The 21,228-nt window shown below is 32.5% G+C and overlaps 1 protein-coding gene across 1 annotated transcript in view; it reads right to left on the reverse strand.

Annotated features, from left to right (window-relative positions):
* The window catches only part of LOC150100151 (integrin alpha-PS1-like), a 573,942-nt gene that overhangs the window by 338,366 nt on the left and 214,348 nt on the right, over window positions 1–21,228 (reverse strand). Inside the window, exon 13 of the mRNA XM_090402382.1 lies at window positions 3,379–3,610. Coding sequence (XP_090258508.1) covers window positions 3,379–3,610 — 232 coding nt within the window. The remainder of the gene's footprint in view (window positions 1–3,378; window positions 3,611–21,228) is intronic.

The raw sequence follows: 21,228 nt of genomic DNA on the forward strand, positions 1-21,228 counted from the left end.
TGATATAACATCACACGGCGTGTTCTAATTTTAACAATATATTTTAGTATTCTAGCTTGTATTTTTTAAACTGTTCTTGTAATACCACTGACGATGGTCTGCTATTTCCAGACCGAAATATTTGGTTAAATAAATATATTTCTTGTGATTACATGATTATATCACTCATCTGAAATAACATCAATAATTCCTCTGCTCAGTACTAATCTCATTGGAACACGTGCTGCTGCTGCACAACATCCCTTCACAGTACACCTAGAAACAAACAGAACAAATTTCTTTTCCTCTTCCTTCACCCCTGCAACTGCTGCACTGTGGAACAGTTTCCCACCAGCTGTGTTTCCCAACGAATACAATTTAAAGTCATTCAAATCAAATGTAAATAAATTCCTCCTTTCCCAATCATACACTACACTAATGTACTATAGGTTGACCAATCAACCTCCTGTGTATGGGCCCAACATAAAAAAAAAAAAAAATAATAATAATAATAATAAATACTTGAGCATTTCTGATCTAATATCATCTACTCCAGCTGCCTTTCCACATTTCAGACTTTTAGATTTTCTACTTCAAGCATGGATATGCATTCTTGATTGCATGCCTGGTCAGTGTTTTTTTATCACTGTGCTGTCATCACTGCTTGTTTCATTTAGCAATTTTTCAAAGTATTTACTCCATATTTCAAGGATATCTTTTTCTCCAGTTTTCATATCACCTTTATCATCTCTAATTCCTTTTACAGCACTCTTTCCTTCATTTCTGAGCTTCTTCAACAACCTCCAGAATATCTTGCCACCTTCTTGAAAAGTGTCCAAGCTGTATAACTGAGAGGAGACCTCCACATAGCCTTTAAAGGAATGTGGAGAACCGACCAGGGCTTCTGCCTTAATGTCCAATCCTCACCTTCTCGTGGTGCACCCTGTTAGGTATCTACCTGGATACTGAACGAATGAGGATGGGCTGGCAATTTTGGATTTAGCTGACCAAATTGTATTCTTATTGGCTTAAACCACAATATTAAATGATGGTACATGATTTAATGTAATCGACCTTTAAATGCCATGACTTCGTCATTTAAAACTTTTGCAAAAGTTTTAAATGATGTTGTCAGCTTATTTTGTTAAATTCATAAACTCAGCTAAATTCATTCATAAATTTCATAATTCATAAACCATAATGCATCCTCTAAGATACCTAGAGGTATCTTGGAGGATGCATATCTTAGAAAATGCATTAAATGCTTCTCATGCACTGACAATATCCTTCCCATCTAGCAAATGATACAATGTGATAGAGCCTAGTATATATTCATCAGCAGTGCATAACTTCCTACTTGTTTTTATTGTGTGTTTCCACTTTCTTTTTGTTATAAGAGAAATGGTTAATACTACAGATTCGTACCCAGAATATTGTTATTATGATAAATTGAAGAGATTGAGAGACAAAGGAAATTCAAAAATAATATATTTATTTACAAATAATATTAGTGCCGATTTTTCTGTATTATCTTAAATGGTGTGTGTAAAATGTTTGTTTTGCAAGAGCTATATGTAATTTTTCATTTCAAATAAATTATCTCCTAAAGAGAATAAAGGCCTACTCATTTAACATAGTTAAAGATCATAAATATTACATAAGATTCCTTCTCTTCAAAATCACAGAATTTTGTGAGAATACACAAACTTTAAGCTAATAACACACATTTTTTTAGCTGTCAATAATGACCATAAAATATAAATGTCTTAACTCATACCTATTTTTCCTCTAAAACAAAAAAATTATTTTTGTACAATCTTTCTTAAAATAAAAGCTTTTTTTTTTTCACTTTTATCTGTCACAACTTTACTTCATATAAAGGAAATTCATATATCAATTTTAGGATAACTATTTGTTTCCCTCATAACACTTTTATCCACTTTTTTGGCTTAAGAAATTCCTTAAAATTATTTTCTTTCCTAAAACTTCCAACACCCTTCTCTAAAATGTCATCTCTTTCTGTGTTCTAATGAACACAACAGCTGTTCTATCTCTCTCTCTCTCTTTCACTCATTCAACTTCCTGTTCGGAAGTAGTATTCACGCAAGCGCACTACTGTCTGACATGGTAATCAACATGGCGGTGAGGTGAAGGACACTTGTAAACAAGTGAGCAGTTCTTCAATGCCATGAAAATGTTGTCAGAAAGCTTAATAATTTCTTCTCTCAAGTTTATGTCATAGAAATAAAAAAGACTACACTAGAGGTGAATCCTTTTTATAAATAAAAATATGACAATCAAATAGTTTTCGATGGCCCTAAGTAACAAAGCTTTCTTATATTAACATTTCTAACTATTACAAGAAACAATGCATTTTTCTGCTGTACATTTTTGGAAATGTTTAACTACATGATAAATAATAAAAAAAGCAAAAGTTATCCTTTCCTTTTTATTTAATTATTTCATCAAATTTGGCAGTGGCAAAAAAAAATTAGAATCAGATGCTCAGTATTTCCATTCATCTCATCATATTCCACAGTCTACTGTGATATACACAATCAAAAGCTTTCATAAAACAAATAAATACTTCCTTCTGAAAGTCTCTTGTTTTTTCCCATAATCCATCTCATGTATGCTATCTATATAAGCTATAGACAGCAAAGACTAGAAACCAGATAGGAGAATTCTGAGAAAAATTAAGTGATACAGTTTCAGGAGGTATAGTCATTTAAACAGAATGGGAAAAGAAAGGTGAGCAAAACAGATGTTTATGGTTGTGATAGTAGGAAAAAGAACTTGAGGATGACCAGGGTCTAGTGGGATGCACTTAGTAGTGCTCTAAGAAGACTGAAATGGAAGATCTGACAATGTAAGACCTGACAAATAACATATTAATTTGTAACAAAAAAATTGCTTAAGGTCAAAGTTGGATAACTGGGAGACTTCTAAGAAGCTTTTTATGGACTACTGTACTATTGCAATAAAAAAAATATATTGCAATAATACAGTCCAGAATTTGTTGTGAGAAAAGTGTCTATATTTTTCACTAATTAATGAGAATAATATGATCAATGGCATGAAGAAATAAAAATTATAATTGAAACATGCCTTCAAACAGGTCTCTTAAAAAAAACTGACTACTCACATGATGTAAGAAATGCTAATAAAACCAAATATTGTAAGTATATATGTGAAATTTTTGATTAAAAAGAAATCCTTGCTTTTGGGTGCAATTAATTAATTAATAAAGAAACAATTTTAGCAATTAAAATGATAGTGTTGGCTCAGTAACAAATGATATTTAAAGAAATTCCTTTAACAAGAAATCACACATCTGTTTCTTTAATTTTATGATAAAATTATCTAATAGGTTATTAAATTTAAATTATCGGGTTTTACCTTGAGATATACAATTTCATTTGAGCAAAATGGCTCAAAAAGTAATAAACCTCTCACTGTGATCTTCTTTGTCACAATATTTGGCATATCTGAATCAAAAGAAGATTTAAATTTTACTCTGTAATACTTCTTTCCAGTAAAAGTTTCTGCTTCAATACGGTATTCTAAATCAAGAGGTGATCCATGGGACAACACAGATGAATTAAACTGGAAACAAGCATCAAATGAAAAACTGAAAAAAAAAATCAACAAATTATATATGAAATATTTATCTCCTATAAAGAATACAAATAAATCTATAGCTATTCTTTATTTCATGGTTATTATATGGTGATTGGCATTCATTGTGTGGAATTATGAAGACAAACTTTTATGTTAGAGCAATTATTTTGCTTAAAACTAAAACAAAATAACACTTGACATTTTGACTTTTATAACAAGGTCATCATCAGGAATACATATTCAGAAAGCTATGGAATAATTGCTCTATTAACTATTGACCCAAGCCTAACTTCTAGTGAGAAAAAGAAAAACAGCAAAATAAAAATAATAATTAAATACTTAAAATAAGTGGAACTACATCAATTGCCATTAGTTAAATTCTCTTTAATTCTATTATTTTTAGATTCTGTTTACTGTCCATTAACCACTAGTTGCAAATTGATCTGTGTTGTCCTGGTTTGTTGTGTTTGGAGTTCTGCTGTTCTGTTCTTCCGTTGTTCTATTCCTAGATGCTATGAGTAGCAGATGGGCCTTCCAGACTCTTGGAACTGTTAAGCCCTCATTGCTGTTAAGACTGGAATGATGGATTAGTATCTTACAGGCTTCTGAAGGATTAGATGCTTTTCCAATCAATTCAGCACATTTGAAGTGCATGATCAGAAAGCTTGATTTTCCATAATGTGAATTTAATGTGTCACTGGTGTTTTTCTTTTCTTATTGGTATTATATGGCCACTTTCTCCTATGTAGGGTAAATTACAAGTATACTGGATTTTGTATATCATGGGGTGAGAATCTTTAGAGGAACTCAGCTTTTTACTTTTGCGAGTGGTTTGAATGTTGCCTTAATATTGCATTTTGGCAGTGTTCCGTTTTCTTGAATATTCCCCTAATGGAATAGCTATGGCCTTATTGTAAATCTTTTTTTTATATCTGGTAAGCAATCTTGTGAAGGATTCTTTTGATTGTTATTCTTATATAGCTATTCTTTATAAATGTTCTGCTTATTATTTGCTACTTAGTTTGCAGGGCCTGCCATTAGAGCAAATTGTTACACTCTTTTTTTTTTTTTTTTTGAGGGTGTTGATAATCCCTAGTTTTGGATGAATGAAGGTATGAGTCTTTGTGTGTGTGTGTGTGTGTGCGCGCACATGCATGCACTTGTGTGTATGTGCAAGCTCGAGCAAGTTAATGGTTTATGATAGATCATGTAAGTTTATGGCATGAAGGAAGGACCATGACTGGATGTACCAGTCCAAAAAGGGAGATAAATATCGAAAAAATGGATGAATTTCTTTAATTAGTAGCAAATAATGTAGTTCTACTTATTTAAATGATTGATTATTATTTTAATTATTTAGATTTTGCTTATCCCCCCCCCTCTCACTGGTGGTCAGACTAGGGTGAACAGTTAATAGAGAAGTTATGTTGTAGCTTACTAAAGTATTCTGTGATGCTGCTTGTGTCCCAGTCTCTCTCTCATATATGTATTCCTGATGATGATGACTTTGATAAAGTTGAAACCTGTTATTTTATCTTAATTTTAAGCAAGGCCGGTGCAAGAGTATCTGACGACCCTAGGTAAAGAAAATTTAGGCGCCCCTATACAATGTCTCTATGCAGTAATTAGCGAGTCATTTTTTTCGATGCCCAAATTCGATTAGTGCGCCTCTAAAATTCTATTAGTGAGCCTATATACATCTTAAAAATAAATGTTACAGATTTTAAAAATTTTCTGTCTATACATTTTTATGCCTAATTATTTTAAAAAATCGCTCACCACAATGAAATAATTTAGTTACCGATTTAAAACATTTAATCAAAGTTATTTTTAATGGCATACTACACTACTTCCATGTACGCTATGTATAATACCAGGGTTTCCCAAACTGTGTTCTGAAAGAAGTTCCTGGAATTTGTCATTTTAGTTTTCTAAGCATTTTTTATGAACAAATATTTTATAGCGGAAATATTCTGAGGAGAATAATATTCAAGAATATGTCGAAAAGCTTGGACCCAGAATGCCTAATAATATTTGTGTATCATTAATTTTCACACATCAAAACCTTTCAACATTTGGGAAAGAGAATACCGCTGTTTATGATCGATCAGTCATAAAAATTGCCTTTAAGTGGATTATAAGAATCAGTGGCGTATAATATTTTTTGTACAAGCGAAGTTTTTAAGCAGCAATGCAGAGGCTGACCAGTATTAGTTTGCAGTAACATGCACAGTATGCCTCCCTGGTTGACAGAATGGTTAACGTATCTGCTTTCCAACCACCCAACTTTAGGTGAAAGGTAAATTTTGTCGCCTAGTGCGAGACCACCTTACTTGCTTACTGGAGGCCTGGGAATTCACATAAAAAGCATATAATATATATATATATAGAGAGAGAGAGAGAGAGAGAGAGAGAGGATTAATTCAGTTCCAAGTTTATCGCACAATTATTAAGATTTATTCAACTCCAGATTTGATTTTTTTAAGTTGCAGTAATAAGCATAATAATTCCAGCTTTAGTTAAAACGTAGAAGCAATCAATAGTAACGATAACTTGCTATGCTCGCTAACATCCACTTTTTTTTTATCGACATTTTACCCTAAAATAACTAGAATCTTAATGCACAAAAAAAATGAACTGAAAAATCAATTTATACATAAATAATAATAAACTTGAAAATCAAATGCTCTGTTTATGTGATATAGAAACTGCTCTTACCCACTAATTAATACAAATAGCAGCAGCACACAAAAAAACCTCTGTTGTCTCAGAAACGTGTTTCAAAATGATCGCAAGTTCAATACTCATGATCTGTTCAATGATCTGTTCTTTCCTAAGAGGATTCTGGGAAATCACAGGGTGAAATATTCTTAAGAACATTATGGATTAAACTGACCATATATTTAATCTCTGGATTAAACTGCTAAGTCAGTGATTGGTCAACACAAGTCAAACATTTAGTAAGAGAAAATTTCCAGAGAAGGAGCGAAAACCATCTGTGACAAAATGAAACTAGTTTAATTAAAAACACAAAAATACAACTAATTTATTAAATATATCTTTATAGAGTTCATAATTAAAAGGACTCTAATAATAACAATAGATTTCTACAGATGTGTCTCATCTTGTTTAGGTATTATCAAAATTATCAAGTTATTCTGAAGCATTATGAATTTTGCTATTTATTATTATGCCGCTAATATTTCTTCAAATGCGCCACTTTTTACAATAAAACTGGCTAAGTTATGTTGAATATATCTGTTTGCAAATATACTCAAAATCCCTTTGACCTAATAAAACTGTAGAATGCAATTATTCCCCCCCACCACCACCACCATTAATGGATTATTGTCTTTATGTGCACTGTATTACTTGGAATTTGTTTACCTGTCCTATGATATTTGACCCTTTTTTGCCTGCACAATTCATTTATTGTGTCTCTTCCCAAATAAAAACGAATTTCACATGTGCAAAAATAAAAATTATCAAAACATTTGTTTACATCAGAAATATTATGTCAAATATTTATATTTTTTAAATAACATTTATTGAAATAAATATGACATTTTGCTTTCTTTCCTTGCAAAATAAAATTATATGAGTCGCACATTTCAATTTTAGGAATGATTTTTTTTTTTTAATGAACAACAAATGATGTTAAACTGCATTACTTGGGATTTCTGATTGCGAGTCTTTTTAATATCAAAAATTATATCCAATGGTATTTTATCAGAGATTCTTTGCCTTTGTCTTTTGCTTAAACTGCACCAGTACAATTACTTTGGAAAAATAATGAATTTAAACAAAAAGAAAGTGCACATATGTTATCTAGCAGTATTTTGTGGGGGAGAGTAATTTTCGGGGGGGGGGGGGTTAGCCATTAAAGGCGAATTAATTCTGTTATGAAAATTTTGGAAATAAAATTTCATTTTGACGCATGCACCTACAAGTTTCAAAGGATAAAGTGAAGGTATCACTACTTCAAAATTGCCGTATAATACCGAAAATATGTACACAACAGTTGACTTCATAACTGCCATTTATTTCGATTTGTAGGGAGTGATTGGGGGAAACCAAGAAAGTTGAAATGCAAAAACCTGTAGATTACGCTTATAAAAATTATGCATTACATGATATGATTAAAGATTTACATAAGATTCTCTATAAAGCAAAATTTAAAAGTGCAAGCCTTCGCGCAATCTGTGAACTAACCTTCGAACTAAGATTATAAATAAAAAAGAAAACTTAATTTGGAACAGATGGAGACTGTATTCATTTTTAGATTTGGATTTTCATGAATTTATAAAATAATTGTTTGACAAAAATAATTATCTTCAATCAAGTTCTGGAAGAATTTTAAAATGTATTGGTGATTAAAATAATTAGCCAAAAAATTGATAGTGACATTGATCTTCCATAGTGATACAATATGAAGTGAAGAAAGTATGCAAGGGTTTATTTTGCGCTGGCATTAAAAACTATAATTATATGATAAAAACAAGCAGCAAAATGAATATAACTCATATATATTTAGTCTGATATAACTTAGATTCCGGTTACCGAGCAAATGGCAAGCAACTGCGTTTCTTGCTGTAGGCAACTGAACATAGCTACTACACACGCCAAGTAATCTAGTTAAGTGTTTTTTTCAGCGTGAAGGATTATTGCCCCTTCTAATGGACATGACTGTCAAACTACACTTATCCATGTTCTTTCAGCAGGTGGACAGAATATTATCCAGGTTTGCTGGACGTGTATATACGTCCAGCAAAGAAATGGTACACTTACATACATGAATTTTATGGAATACAGGAGTTCCTGCTAGTTTTATATAGTTTTATATGTAGCAAAATCTGGCACCCCAGAGTCTTGGTGGCCAGAGGCGATTGCCTAGGTTTGCCTAATGATAAAACCAGCCCTGGTTTTAAGTAAAGTAATTGCTTTAACACAGGAGTTTGTCTCCATAATTCTACACAATGAAAACTACGGCAATGATCATTTATGTTAAAAATACACAAAACAGGATTATTATTGATTTAACTGAAATTAAGATTGGAAACATCAGTGTACAAAGAATGAATATAAATAAAAAAAATAAAATAACATAAAACAGAACACCCCTTATAGTGGATTACAAAAATATACTGATAAAACTGGAGTTACCATGACAAAGATGAACAGGTCAAAACTTTTTAAATAATAACCACAAGATAATAATATTCAACCATTATGGATCAGGAAAAGGGGAAGGAGGGGGGGGGAGAGAGAGAACAGCTATAGTATTTACCACAAATATGAAGATGAACTGCTGAATGGAGGGGGGGTGGGGGGGAGTCTAAGGCAGAGCGAGGTGAACAAATTTTAAAATGGAAAAATGAATAATGTAGTTCCTTAACTGTCAGGAGCATAATTATGCTCCTGACAGTTAAGAGAGAGAGAAATTCATTGAGATAGCCGACTAAAATGAAAAATTGATTCTTGTTCAAGTCCTAAACCAAGAAAGAGAAAATGAATTCCACACAGGACAAGCTGCCAAATATACAAATATTATTAGAGAGAAAGCAAACATTTGAAAACCAGAGTCCAAATTTGGAGTAAGCACTACTAGATTCGCTAGGAAAAAATGTTAAGGTTAACTGAAAAAGTGAAGACTGAAAAATAACTCCATGCCAAATATAGGAACTTCAAAAAGCAATCTTTGAAATACAGAAATCCTACAGAAGTTTCTGGCTAACATATCAGGAAGTCTCCTTAGATAATAGAGAGAAAAATAAAGGTTATCAGAATGTGGGAGGAATAGAGAAGATAAAGAATTATGAATGTCACAAAAGGCTAGCAGCTACTGAAAAAGCATAGAAATGAAGTAATGAAGACCACAAAATTAATCAAAGATGAAAATAATCAATAATAAAAATTATTAACAGGTTAATTCTGACTGTTTAATATATTATTTTAGAAAATTATTAAATGAGTTAACAAGTGAAAAAATAATATATCAGGATTACATTTCAATACTGGAGATAGAAATCCATTTATCTGAAATATCACATATGGAACTAAAAGCTTGGAATATTTTAAAAAGAGTGTCTAGAAGATCATATCCCAGATGACTAGAACAGAGGCGTCATTGTACCAATCTATAAAAAAGGGAAATAAACGTGGAAATAATAGATGAATTTTCATACTATAGAGGGATCTCTGAAAGAAAAAGAAAAAGCTCTGAAAAACTACAGACAAACACTAACACACTGTATGAGGGACACACGTTCTTGCAAATAGATCATTGAACCATTTCATTAAACCTATTTATAGTTTCCATAGTCGTCATCACCACCACCACTCCCTACACAAAGAATCCACTCATTGCTCTCTTGATCACATCCTCCTTATAAAGCTTCCAGGGATGGCTTCTTGTTTTCCCCCACTCCATAAAAAATCTACTCCACATAAAAGTTGATGAGGGATATGATTAAAACATATCAATTGATAAGGGAATGTGTGCTACCAGAAAAATCTGGTAGCCACCACTTATCAATTTATATGTCTTAATCATATCCCCTCTCCTTCTATTCAAAGGCTCTGCAAATTTCCTTCCTTCAATCTGTCTTCATATCACAAATCACAGACACAATACTGACTGAATCTTCTCTGAATCCTCTCTATGCGATTCTCATTTTAAAAGTCAGGTGACCAGATTTGCACACACACAGTAGTCCACATGTGACATAATCAAAGCCTTATACAAGAGAATCATTATCTCTTCTTTTAAAAAAGTGTCTTACTCATCATTGCCATAATCCATTGCAATGTTCATCAAACGTTTAGCAATGTGATCCCTAAGCTTGAAGTATTTGTCCACAAACAACTTCCAGATCTTTTATCTCCTACATCTCCTTCAAAATTTAACCATTAATTTTATACTCTGCATCCCATTCTTATCTACCAAATTTTAAGACCTTGCATTCTACAATATTAAAATAACAGCTGCCCTCACTTGCCCATTCACATAATCTCTTCAGATCCACCTGTAAAGCCACATCTAATCTACTCCTAGTTTTTTCTGACTGTGCAAACTGTTTAATAAAGTAAGCTCTATCCTGTTACTCTGACAAATATACTTTCATAATGGCAGAAAGTTAGCAAAATATCAAAGATGACTGAATTTATTATTACTGTGCATGTCAGGGAGTTCCTCTGATGGTCTGGGGATGTTTGAATGAGTAATAAAATAAAGACATACATAATATTTCATTTTTACCTCTTACTTAATAATTTTTTTTTGTGTTTGTGATATGTGGGCTCTCTAAAAATGTGGAGCTCGGGAAAGGTGCCCCTCCTGCCTAAGGGCAGAACTGCCAGTAGTACACCACTAGTAATCTTTCTCTTTTAGGATACCACTCTCCAATACACAATCCACAGACACTTTATCAGACAGTGAATTGTCTCTCCAGCTCACTTGTTATTATCCATTCAAATTTAGTTATAAGCTTGTCATGTGGCAACCTATCAAAGGCATTTGAAAAATCCAAGTATACCACTATACGAGGGAGGTCTCAAAAGTTCTCAGCCTAACAATGAAAAAACGAATTTATAATTTTAAAATTAATTTTATTTTATAACATAATCTCCCTTAAGACTAATACATTTATTCCAGTGATGTTCCGCACCATTATCCCATCCCTGTAGTGGTTCTCACTAAGATCTGCAAAATACCTCCTCTACAGCTGAAATCACCTCTTGATTCAAAGAAAAACACTGACCAGAGAGAGAGAGAGAGAGAGAGAGAGTTTTAGTTTTTGGGAAAAGATAGAAGTCAGAGAAAGCCAAATCTGGGGAATAGGATGGTTCCAACAATTCATAGTGCAGATCCCTTAATGTTCCCACAGCCAAAACACCTTTGCGAGCAGGTGCATTGTCCTGATGAAAGATGATTTTTTTCTTCTGCAAACTGGGTCTTTTCTCGTGAATTTTTTTGTCTAGTCTGGTTAAAAGATCAGAATAATATTCCCTTGTCATTGTTTTCCTTTTCAAGATAATTAACAAACAAAATGCCTTCCGAAACACTGATGCCATGACCTTTCCTCTGATGGAACCGGCTTTGTCTTTTTCGGCACTGAACAACCGGCTTCTGTCCACTGCTTTGACTGCTGTTTGGATTCTGGTGTGTAATAGTGAATCCAAGTCTCATCCATAGTAATAAATTGACACACAAAATCAGTTTTATTCTTGTTTAAATGCTCCAAGCACTGTTCAGAGATTATCATGTGATTTTCATGCGTTTTTTATCTGCTGTGAGCAAGCGTGGCACCCATCTTGCGCAATGCTTTTTAATTCGCAATTCTTCATGCAAAATATATTCTACATGTTCTTTTGAAATGCTTATAGTCTCAGCATTTTCATGCATTTTAACTTGCTGTCAAAATTTTCTGCTGTTGTTACTTTCTGGATGTCCTTCACGTAGATCATCTTCAAAGCTGGTATGGCCACATTTAAACTCTTCAGCCCATTTCTTACTTGTCAAAAACAAAGGAGAAGAGTGCCCATAAACTTTTATGAACTTCAAATTAATTTCTTTTGGCATTAAACCTTCTTTTACAAAAAATTTTATAACCTCACAATACTCAATTTTATCCATTTCAAGGGATATGGACAACACTTTTGTTTCAGACGGCTGTATAAAATAAATGACTTGCAATTTCACACGGATGCTTATGACAGATGTACCAACTTAGAAAAAAAAAGTTACCGATAGTGTTGCCATCTATGATTGAGACCACTCTCGTATATACGTCTCCCTTATCTAGTGAATTTGTCACCTTGTTGTAATACATAAGCAGACTACAAAAACATGACCCCCCCCACCCCCCTTAATAAACCTGTGATGACCATCACAGAGAACACTGCCATTATTAGATCAATTCTAATTCCTAGCCCTCTCAACTTTTTTGATTGTTGATTGCAATGTTTCAATCATGTCTTATTTGAAAAAATAAAAAATATTCCACACTTCTAAAGGAAGTCTGGAATATTTTTTTCATATTTTTATATGAAAAAATCTTCTGTATGATTTTTTTCATATGATTTTCAGTGATTCTCGTGGAAAAGCTTAGACGTTGGTTATGAATTTTCACTAAATAGCTTAAGGAAATTACAAAGTATACTAGGATATACATTAAAATAAATTTTAATACACTTCCAATATTTCGGCAACGTCACGTTGTCATTTTCACAGGAACTTAAAAACAAGGCACGTGCACGCAAGCACAACAAACAGTAAATGAGGACGAAGGAGGAAGCTATTCTTTCTCCTAAAAGTTCTGATGCCCCCTAGTGGGCAATGTTGGTATTCTTGGCCGATTAGGATGAAGGTCTTCTGATGTAGATTTTCCAAATTTGGGGAAGTCTCATGAATCCAAATTTGTGGAGATTTGGCATGTTCCTAAGGGCTGAGGCTGATTCCATAAATAATCTTTCATATTTGAACTTGCTGTGGTGTATTACTGTGGCTTTCTTCCACCTTATTCTGCGGCGAGTATCCAGAGCATGGTCTGCAAGCCCTGAGTGGCTGTACTGGTGAAATCAGATGTAGTCCTTGTGTTCTGAGATTCTGATATTTGCTGTCCTGCCTGTTTGGCCAAAGTAGGACAAATTACAGCTGCAAGGGACCTGGTATACACCAGGTAGATTAGATAGGGGAGGTGGTTGGTCTTTAGTGGAGCAGATAAGGGATGCCAATTTTCTATATGGTCTGTAACAAGAGGTCGTCATGTTTTTTTAGAATTTTGTTGATTTTTTCTGAGGTGCCTCGGATGTAGGGAATGGTGATGGATTTAGAGTAATCTTTTTTGTGAAGGGTGGGAGGTAGTTTGTGGATAACTGGTTTTAGTATTTTTTGGATGTTAAGGATGTGATTTTATAAATCACATCCTTAACACTGAGAAAGTGTTAAGGATGTGATTTAGTTCAGTAGTTAGGGCTTAGTCATTTGAACAGATTAGTTTTGCCCTGTTGAATAGTGTCTTAATAACTCCATATTGTTGTGAGGGGAGGGGGGGGGGATTGTTGGTGAATGTATCTGCCTGTGTGGGTGGGTTTTCTATAAACTGAGAAAACCAAGGTTCTGTCAGGTTGGCGGGGACTAGTGTATCTAGGAAGGGGAGGCTATTGTTTTTTTCTCTTTTTCCAGGGTGAACTTGATTCTAGGGTGTTGGTTGTTTAAGTGTGTTAAAAAGGAGAGGAGTGTATCTGGGCCATGTGGCCAAATAGCGAACACATCATCAACATAGCGAAGCCATATGGTAGGTTTTTGTGGGTGAGTTTAAGGCTTTCTCTTCAAAAGTCTCCATAAAGAAGTTGGCCAAGGGTGGGGAAAGTGGTGAACCATGGCTGTCCCCTCTATCTGTTTGTAGAATTTTTTCCTGCCAAATGCAATAGCCTGAGTTCATTGTGAACAGAAATAGGGCTGTGATATCGGGAGGAAATTTAGAAAACTAGGAAAGCTAGAAAACCTTATACTCACACACACTGACGTCAGGGCCGAGCCATGCAGTTGTGCAGATTGTGCACCGCACATGGGCTCTTGAAGATAGGGGCGCCATTTCACCACGGGAAATAATAAAAAAATATATAAATTTTCTTATTCTTGAATTATATCGTTTGAAGTGAAACGTTATATTACCACAGATTTAATTTCGCAGAGTAAGCATCGACTTAGCGAAAATTTTATAAATATTCTTGATTGTTTATTATATTTTAGTGGAAATTGTTAGTTTAAGACAGATCGTGAATTCATTCTTACGCTGTGCTTTGCCCAGTACCATCGACAGGAGGTAGCATAGAGGCAGCCTGCCTCACGGCGCTGCTTAATAAGGGCATGCTCTCGTTCAGCTGTATTATGGCAACAAAATATTTTACAAAAATACAGCATTTAGTTTACCAATAAAAAAGGCGCTATTTCCCATTGACAGTTAAATATGTGCTTATTATATTTTATTAATAAAAAAATTTAGTCATACATACTAAAACTAAACATTTTATAACCCACTTATTAGATACTGATGGAAACAACCCATAAAGTATCATACGATGTGAATTTCATAAATTTTTATAGTCTATATATATATATATATTAAATTATATTATGCATGAATTCTCCTATTCAAATTGCAAGTCTCTATCGCCCCGATTTCACATTTGAGCGATAACTCGCTCCCTGCTGTGAACTCCCAAACAGCCATTATACTACAGAAACACGAAAACGAATTAGCTTTATCATGTCACTGGATAAGGTTCACAGACATCATTTGCAGACTGTGTAATATATTTCTCATCAAATAGTGCAATTACAGACAACTGGGAATATAAACACTAACTAATGAATCACATCCTCCCTCCAACAGAAGCTGCTATATACACTCGAGCAAACCACATGTTGCAGGTGCAACATGTGGTTTTGCTTGACACTACCCCGTCATGAACGTGTTAAAACTAAGAAATATATAGTGAATGCATTTCAGATATTATGGAAATCGGTTTAAGAGAATTAGCATTTCAATTCAATTGTCAGATTGTTTTGTTTGGGTTGCGCGATCTTTTGTTAATATCGCACCAATCATATGCACTTCTTAATAGTGGCTTTTTCCCTATTATACTGGCCTACAATCGCGCACATCTTTCACTTTTCATTAGTAATTTGTCAAGGATTGTTCATTACGTATCTCAAGTCTTAAATTACTGGTAATTTTTGATTGATATAATGGGAAAGAAGATGACTCCATTTAGGTAGATAACTTTGATTGCACACAAGGAAATCGCTCTAGAGGACAGAAGAAGTGATGGACAATAGAAGCTTCTTGGTAAGTCATACCCATTATCATTTTTTTTCCTGAAAACTTTAGTTTCCGAAAATCCCCGCACATAACTCGCTGCATAATTTTTTAGCTTTAATTTTAGGAAAAAAGTGCGAGTTATAGTCGAGTAAATACAGTAATTTTTTTAGCTTTCAAATTGTTAAGTATGGATCATTGGTTAAAGATTGGATTTATAAAACGCACAAAAAAGAGCAATATAGCAATTACAGAAATAAACAATTTCACTCCTCTCATTGATGATAAATTATATATATAAAGTAAAAATGTATAGTATTTTATAAATTTTGTTCTATTAAAAATAAGTTTTTTTTTTTTGTTTAAATGTACACCTAAATTCAAATAAAACAGACATTTACAATGAAATATATTTATTTATTTATTATTATTATTAATATATTAAAGCGGGCGCTGTGTTGGCATACGAACGTTTGCACGGTGATATCGCTGCTCCAGTTTTTATAGTTTTAAAGTGGTTCCAACTCCTGTTTAAGTTGAAAGTATTCCCAAGTAACCCTACTTATCACGCTGAAGACAGCGATAAAAAATACGAGATCGGCTAAGAAGAAACCAAATTTTAAAGTGTTGAAAAGTGAACAGAGAGGACCGTGGTAACCAAACGAGCGAAGAACAAAGGACGTCGCCATCTTTACAATCACGCCATATCTGGCTACACTAAGGGAAGAAAAGTGAATCATGAAGTGTATCAAATGCCTGTAGGATTTATCGTCCGAGGGAAATAATATAACTTGTGCGAAATGCAATAGGATTCTACACTTAAAATGTGCTGGCTTTTCAGAAACAACCGGGCAACATAAATATAAACCCGATGTAACACGCAAGGAATGGAAGTGCGTACTCTGTATATTTTTTTATTTATTATTATTATTAATATATTAAAGCGGGCGCTGTGTAGGCATACGAACGTTTGCACGGTGATATCGCTGCTCCAGTTTTTATAGTTTTAAAGTGGTTCCAACTCCTGTTTAAGTTGAAAGTATTCCCAAGTAACCCTACTTATCACGCCGAAGACAGCGATAAAAAATACGAGATCGGCTAAGAAGAAACCAAATTTTAAAGTGTTGAAAAGTGAACAGAGAGGACTGTGGTAACCAAACGAGCGAAGAACAAAGGACGTCGCCATCTTTACAATCACGCCATATCTGGCTACACTAAGGGAAGAAAAGTGAATCATGAAGTGTATCAAATGCCTGTAGGATTTATCGTCCGAGGGAAATAATATAACTTGTGCGAAATGCAATAGGATTCTACACTTAAAATGTGCTGGCTTTTCAGAAACAACCGGGCAACATAAATATAAACCCGATGTAACACGCAAGGAATGGAAGTGCGTACTCTGTAGGAAGAACAAAGAAATGCACCTAAAGCAGCCCACCTACGACGCAGCCGATAATGCCGGAGGCAAAATCAGACGACGAACTGAACAGACAAAAAAATGCAAGTGAGTCCTATAATTTCAACTCTTTAAATATACTAATAGGAAACGGTCTAGAAACCATAAAAGCCAGCTTAGTAGACCTTGTGCAAGAACTCTTTAATAAACAGAACGAACAAATAACAAAAAAAATCTAGCGAATATGAAGATTTGGTAAAACATAATAATTTAGCAGTAATAGAAGTGTTGCAAATGGTAAAAGACATTAAAATGAGCATTAACGCACTAAATGACAGGCAACACAATTTGATGAAAGAGTCATCCAAAATCCGGCAAGAACTTCATTCTCTAAAACTACAATCTAAACGTTTAAATCAGCCTACAACATAAAGACCTTATCATAAACAGTCTTCCTGAAACTGCACCTACAGAAAACCTCAGAGACATAGTTTTAAAATTAGACTGTAAATCGGATTCCTAGGAAGAGCAAAAACCAAGGCTTGCCACGACCTGCACCAGTCATATTTCGTCTTACAAGCAAGCCCACAAGAGACAATCTCATAAAAGCCAGCAGGCAGAAAAAACCAGTTGCCAAGGACTTGAATGCACAGCAAGAAAATACACCAGTCTTCCCATCCGAATATTTAACACCATTCAACCAGAATCGGTTGTACAAAGCAAAAATAGAAACAAATTACCAATTTTTGTGGACCAGAGATGTCAAGATATTCATAAGGAAGTCACATACTTCAAAGCCGATACAAATTAAAACCTCAGAAGACATAGAAAGGCTGCCTGTGAAAAAAAAAAAAGCCTCCTAATTAGCTCAAAAAGAAGCCCACAATAAAAAAGAATGTGAACTATCAAGACAGATGCAATAACACAGGATATATCGACAATTTCACTTTGATCAACCCTTTCAGATCATTCATTTGATTTCCCAAACACCTGCCTACTTAATGATAACCAGTGTCATCCTCAGATAAGCTGATTACAAAGCTTCGAGGTGCAGTCGAGACATTACATTCCAGTAGTAGTATTTATCTACATTATTTACTTAACATTCTGTAATGAATACCTGTAGTAAACAGAAAATGTGATAGTAATACTTCAGTTATATATTTAAATTTAAAATTATATATTTAATTTATATACTTAAATTAAAAAAAAAATTATCGTGTAAACTGCAACATAAGTAATATTGTTTAACTTGTATATTTGTGAGTTATTAAGTGTAAAGTATTACTATGATTATTATTAATTGTAATAATACACGCTTTTTACTCGTGTCAATGAGAAACTCTGCAAATGATAATGATATTATGAGTAATTTTTATTTTTATAAAATTTTATATTTTATAAAATTTATAAAATTATAGTGTTATAAATTATAAAACTATAATTTTTATTAAACCATTTGCAAGAAATTGTTGCAAATGGTTTAAATTTTAGTATATTCATGTAATTATTCAAGAGAAAATAAACTATTATTATTACCTTAAAAAAAAAAAAAAAAAAAATATATATATATATATATATATATATATATATATATATATATATTAATAAACACAATATATTTGTTCAGGCATCATCCAGTTCAGCGACGTATCAATATTCCAAAATTCTAAGTCGTCTGTGCGCGTGTGTATGTGTGCGCACGCATGATTTTCTCAATCATAAATTTCGTAGCTTCCTAACACAGCAAACAAACCAATAAATAATAACAAAATAGTGTCATCCTCAGATAAGTTTACAAATAAGCTTCGAGGATGAAAGCTGAGAAATTACATCTCATCCGAGACAAAAAAAAAAAAAAAAAGTATGTATCATATGTAACCAAATACATGTAACGTACGTATCACATGAAAACCAATGTACGTAATGAAAGTATTATATGTAAACAAATGTACGTAATATGTGTATTATATGTAAACAAATGTACGTAATATGTGTATTATATGTAAACAAATGTACGTAATGAAAGTATCATATGTAAACAAATGTACGTAATGTGTATTTTATGTAAACAAATGTATGTAATGAAAGTATCATATGTAAACAAATGTACGTAATGTGTGTATTATATGTAAACAAATGTACGTAATGAAAGTATCATATGTAAACAAATGTAAATAATGTATCATATGCAATCAAATGTATGTAATGTATGTAATAACTGTAACAAATGTATATAATAACTAACAAATGTATGTAATATAATAAAAAAATGTTAAAAAAATATTATTATTATTATTTGTTAATTTTGAAATAGAAATGTAACAGATAAAATGTAAAAAAAATAAAAATTATTATATATATTTATACAAATTTAATCCATAACCAATCTTGTCAAAATGAAAGAGATTAAAAAAAAAATTTTGATAAGAGTATTTTGAAAAGGTACTTGGTAATAATGAAAATTAAAAAAGGGGTACCCGGATATCTGAAGTTTCAGAAACACTGATCTACCCAAAACTATTTAATCTGAAACATAGGTGTATATTTTGATGTTTGTTTTTTTAAATTCCGCTTCGAATTTGGATAGATGAAATAGCGTCTATCCAAATATGCACTTCTTACATTTTTTGGTGTCATTTCAATTTTGAATGTGAAACATATTGAGTGTATTGTGTATTTTGTGTTTAAGTGACTTAGGACAATTTGACTTTGATTTTAATTGTGTACTTATTTTTGATTGACAAATAAAATTTTAAAGATAATAGTTTATAAATTATAAACATATTAATCAGTTGAGGGACCATAGCTAAAAATTCCGTATATATGCGGAATAGACTATCGGCGCATCAGGCTGACGCAGCTCGAATTAAATTAATGAACATAGGTTATTTATGAGCTATAAAACTCTTTAGATGATCTTCGTTTACACATACTGCAATTGGCCCTTTCTTGATATTTTTTGGTGTATTTTTGCATCATTTCATTTTGTGCATTACAGTAACAGTGTTACTGTGCAGTGGACCTTTGTTTTATAAAATATTTATTGTTGTTTAGTAAATGTTTTGTGAATTTGGATTATTATTCACGTAAAGTAAGTACATCTATTATATTTTTGCTAAGTTTGAAAATCAGTTAAATTGTTTCATTTTAGTTAATTATCTTATTTTGAAAACAAAAGATTTTTATGTTATGTTGGGTAGACATCTAGAAAATAAATAATTTTCAATAAGAGATTTATTTATATATTTGTTCTTGTTCTGGTTGGAAGACATTGGGGTCCTTTTACTAATTTCTTTAATAAATAATTTTATTATTCTAGAAATTTCTTAATTATTAATCAATTACCAGAATGTAAAAAAATATTAAATAAATATCACTGAGAAATCAATCAGTGGCTAATATCTCTACATGTTAATTTTCAAAAAATACCTAAAATGTAAGCATTTTTATTATTCAAAACTTCTGAAAAATCAAATTCTGTAATAAAAAAATAGTCAGTCTTGGATCATTCACCTTAAAAATAATAGTCGGTTAAGGGGTTAAAAAATAAGTTTAAGGGAAAATTTTAGAAATCTTAGAAATTATTTATTTTGGTGGACAACTTTTAACGCTCTTCTTATTTTAAAGTCTAACCTAGTATGTTAACCCCCAGATGTCGGGAAAAAAGTCAAAGAAGTTATCTGGTGCACAAAACAGGAAAAGACAATATTGCAATGAGTACAACTGAAACATAAATTGGCTGGATCGCTGAATAAATTTTTAACTTCAGGACCAAATCATATAACTACCAAAGTTAGAGATTGTTTAGTTGAGCATTGCCTGCATCAAATAGTTAATAATGAATTTCCCAAAGATGAATCTGGCCGCAAGTTTTCCGATTCATACTATTATCGAACTTTAGCAAACGGAGAAAAACTTTTATGAAGTTATTTAGTTTGTTCAGAATCGCGAAATTCGGTTTTCTGTTATTATTGCAAAATATTTGGTAGTCAAAATTCCCAACTTACTAACGAATATGATTGTAACGATTGGCAACATTTGAGTCATATACTAAAAATACACGAGACAAGTTCCGCGCACATTAAAAACTGTTCAAAATACAGCGAACTTAAAATGTCGTTGATTAAGAAATGCATTATTGATTGCACACAAGAAAGATTATACGAAACTGAGAAAAAATATTGGCAATCTGTTATAGAACAGTTAATCTACATAATACAATATTTATCAAGACAGTACAGCTTTTAGAGGTTCTTCACAAAAATGTTTTGAAAATGATAACGGCAATTTTTTAACGTTAGTAGAAACATTTGATTCGATAATGGCAGAACACTAGCATCGCATCCAAACATCACAAAAAAGAACATTGCTCATTATTTAGGTGAAAAATGCAAAATGAAATCA

The sequence above is a fragment of the Typopeltis vanoorti genome, chromosome 13, assembly GCF_054136105.1.
Source record: "Typopeltis vanoorti isolate ZY-2024b chromosome 13, IOZ_Tvanoo_1.0, whole genome shotgun sequence".
NCBI lineage: Eukaryota > Metazoa > Arthropoda > Arachnida > Uropygi > Thelyphonidae > Typopeltis > Typopeltis vanoorti.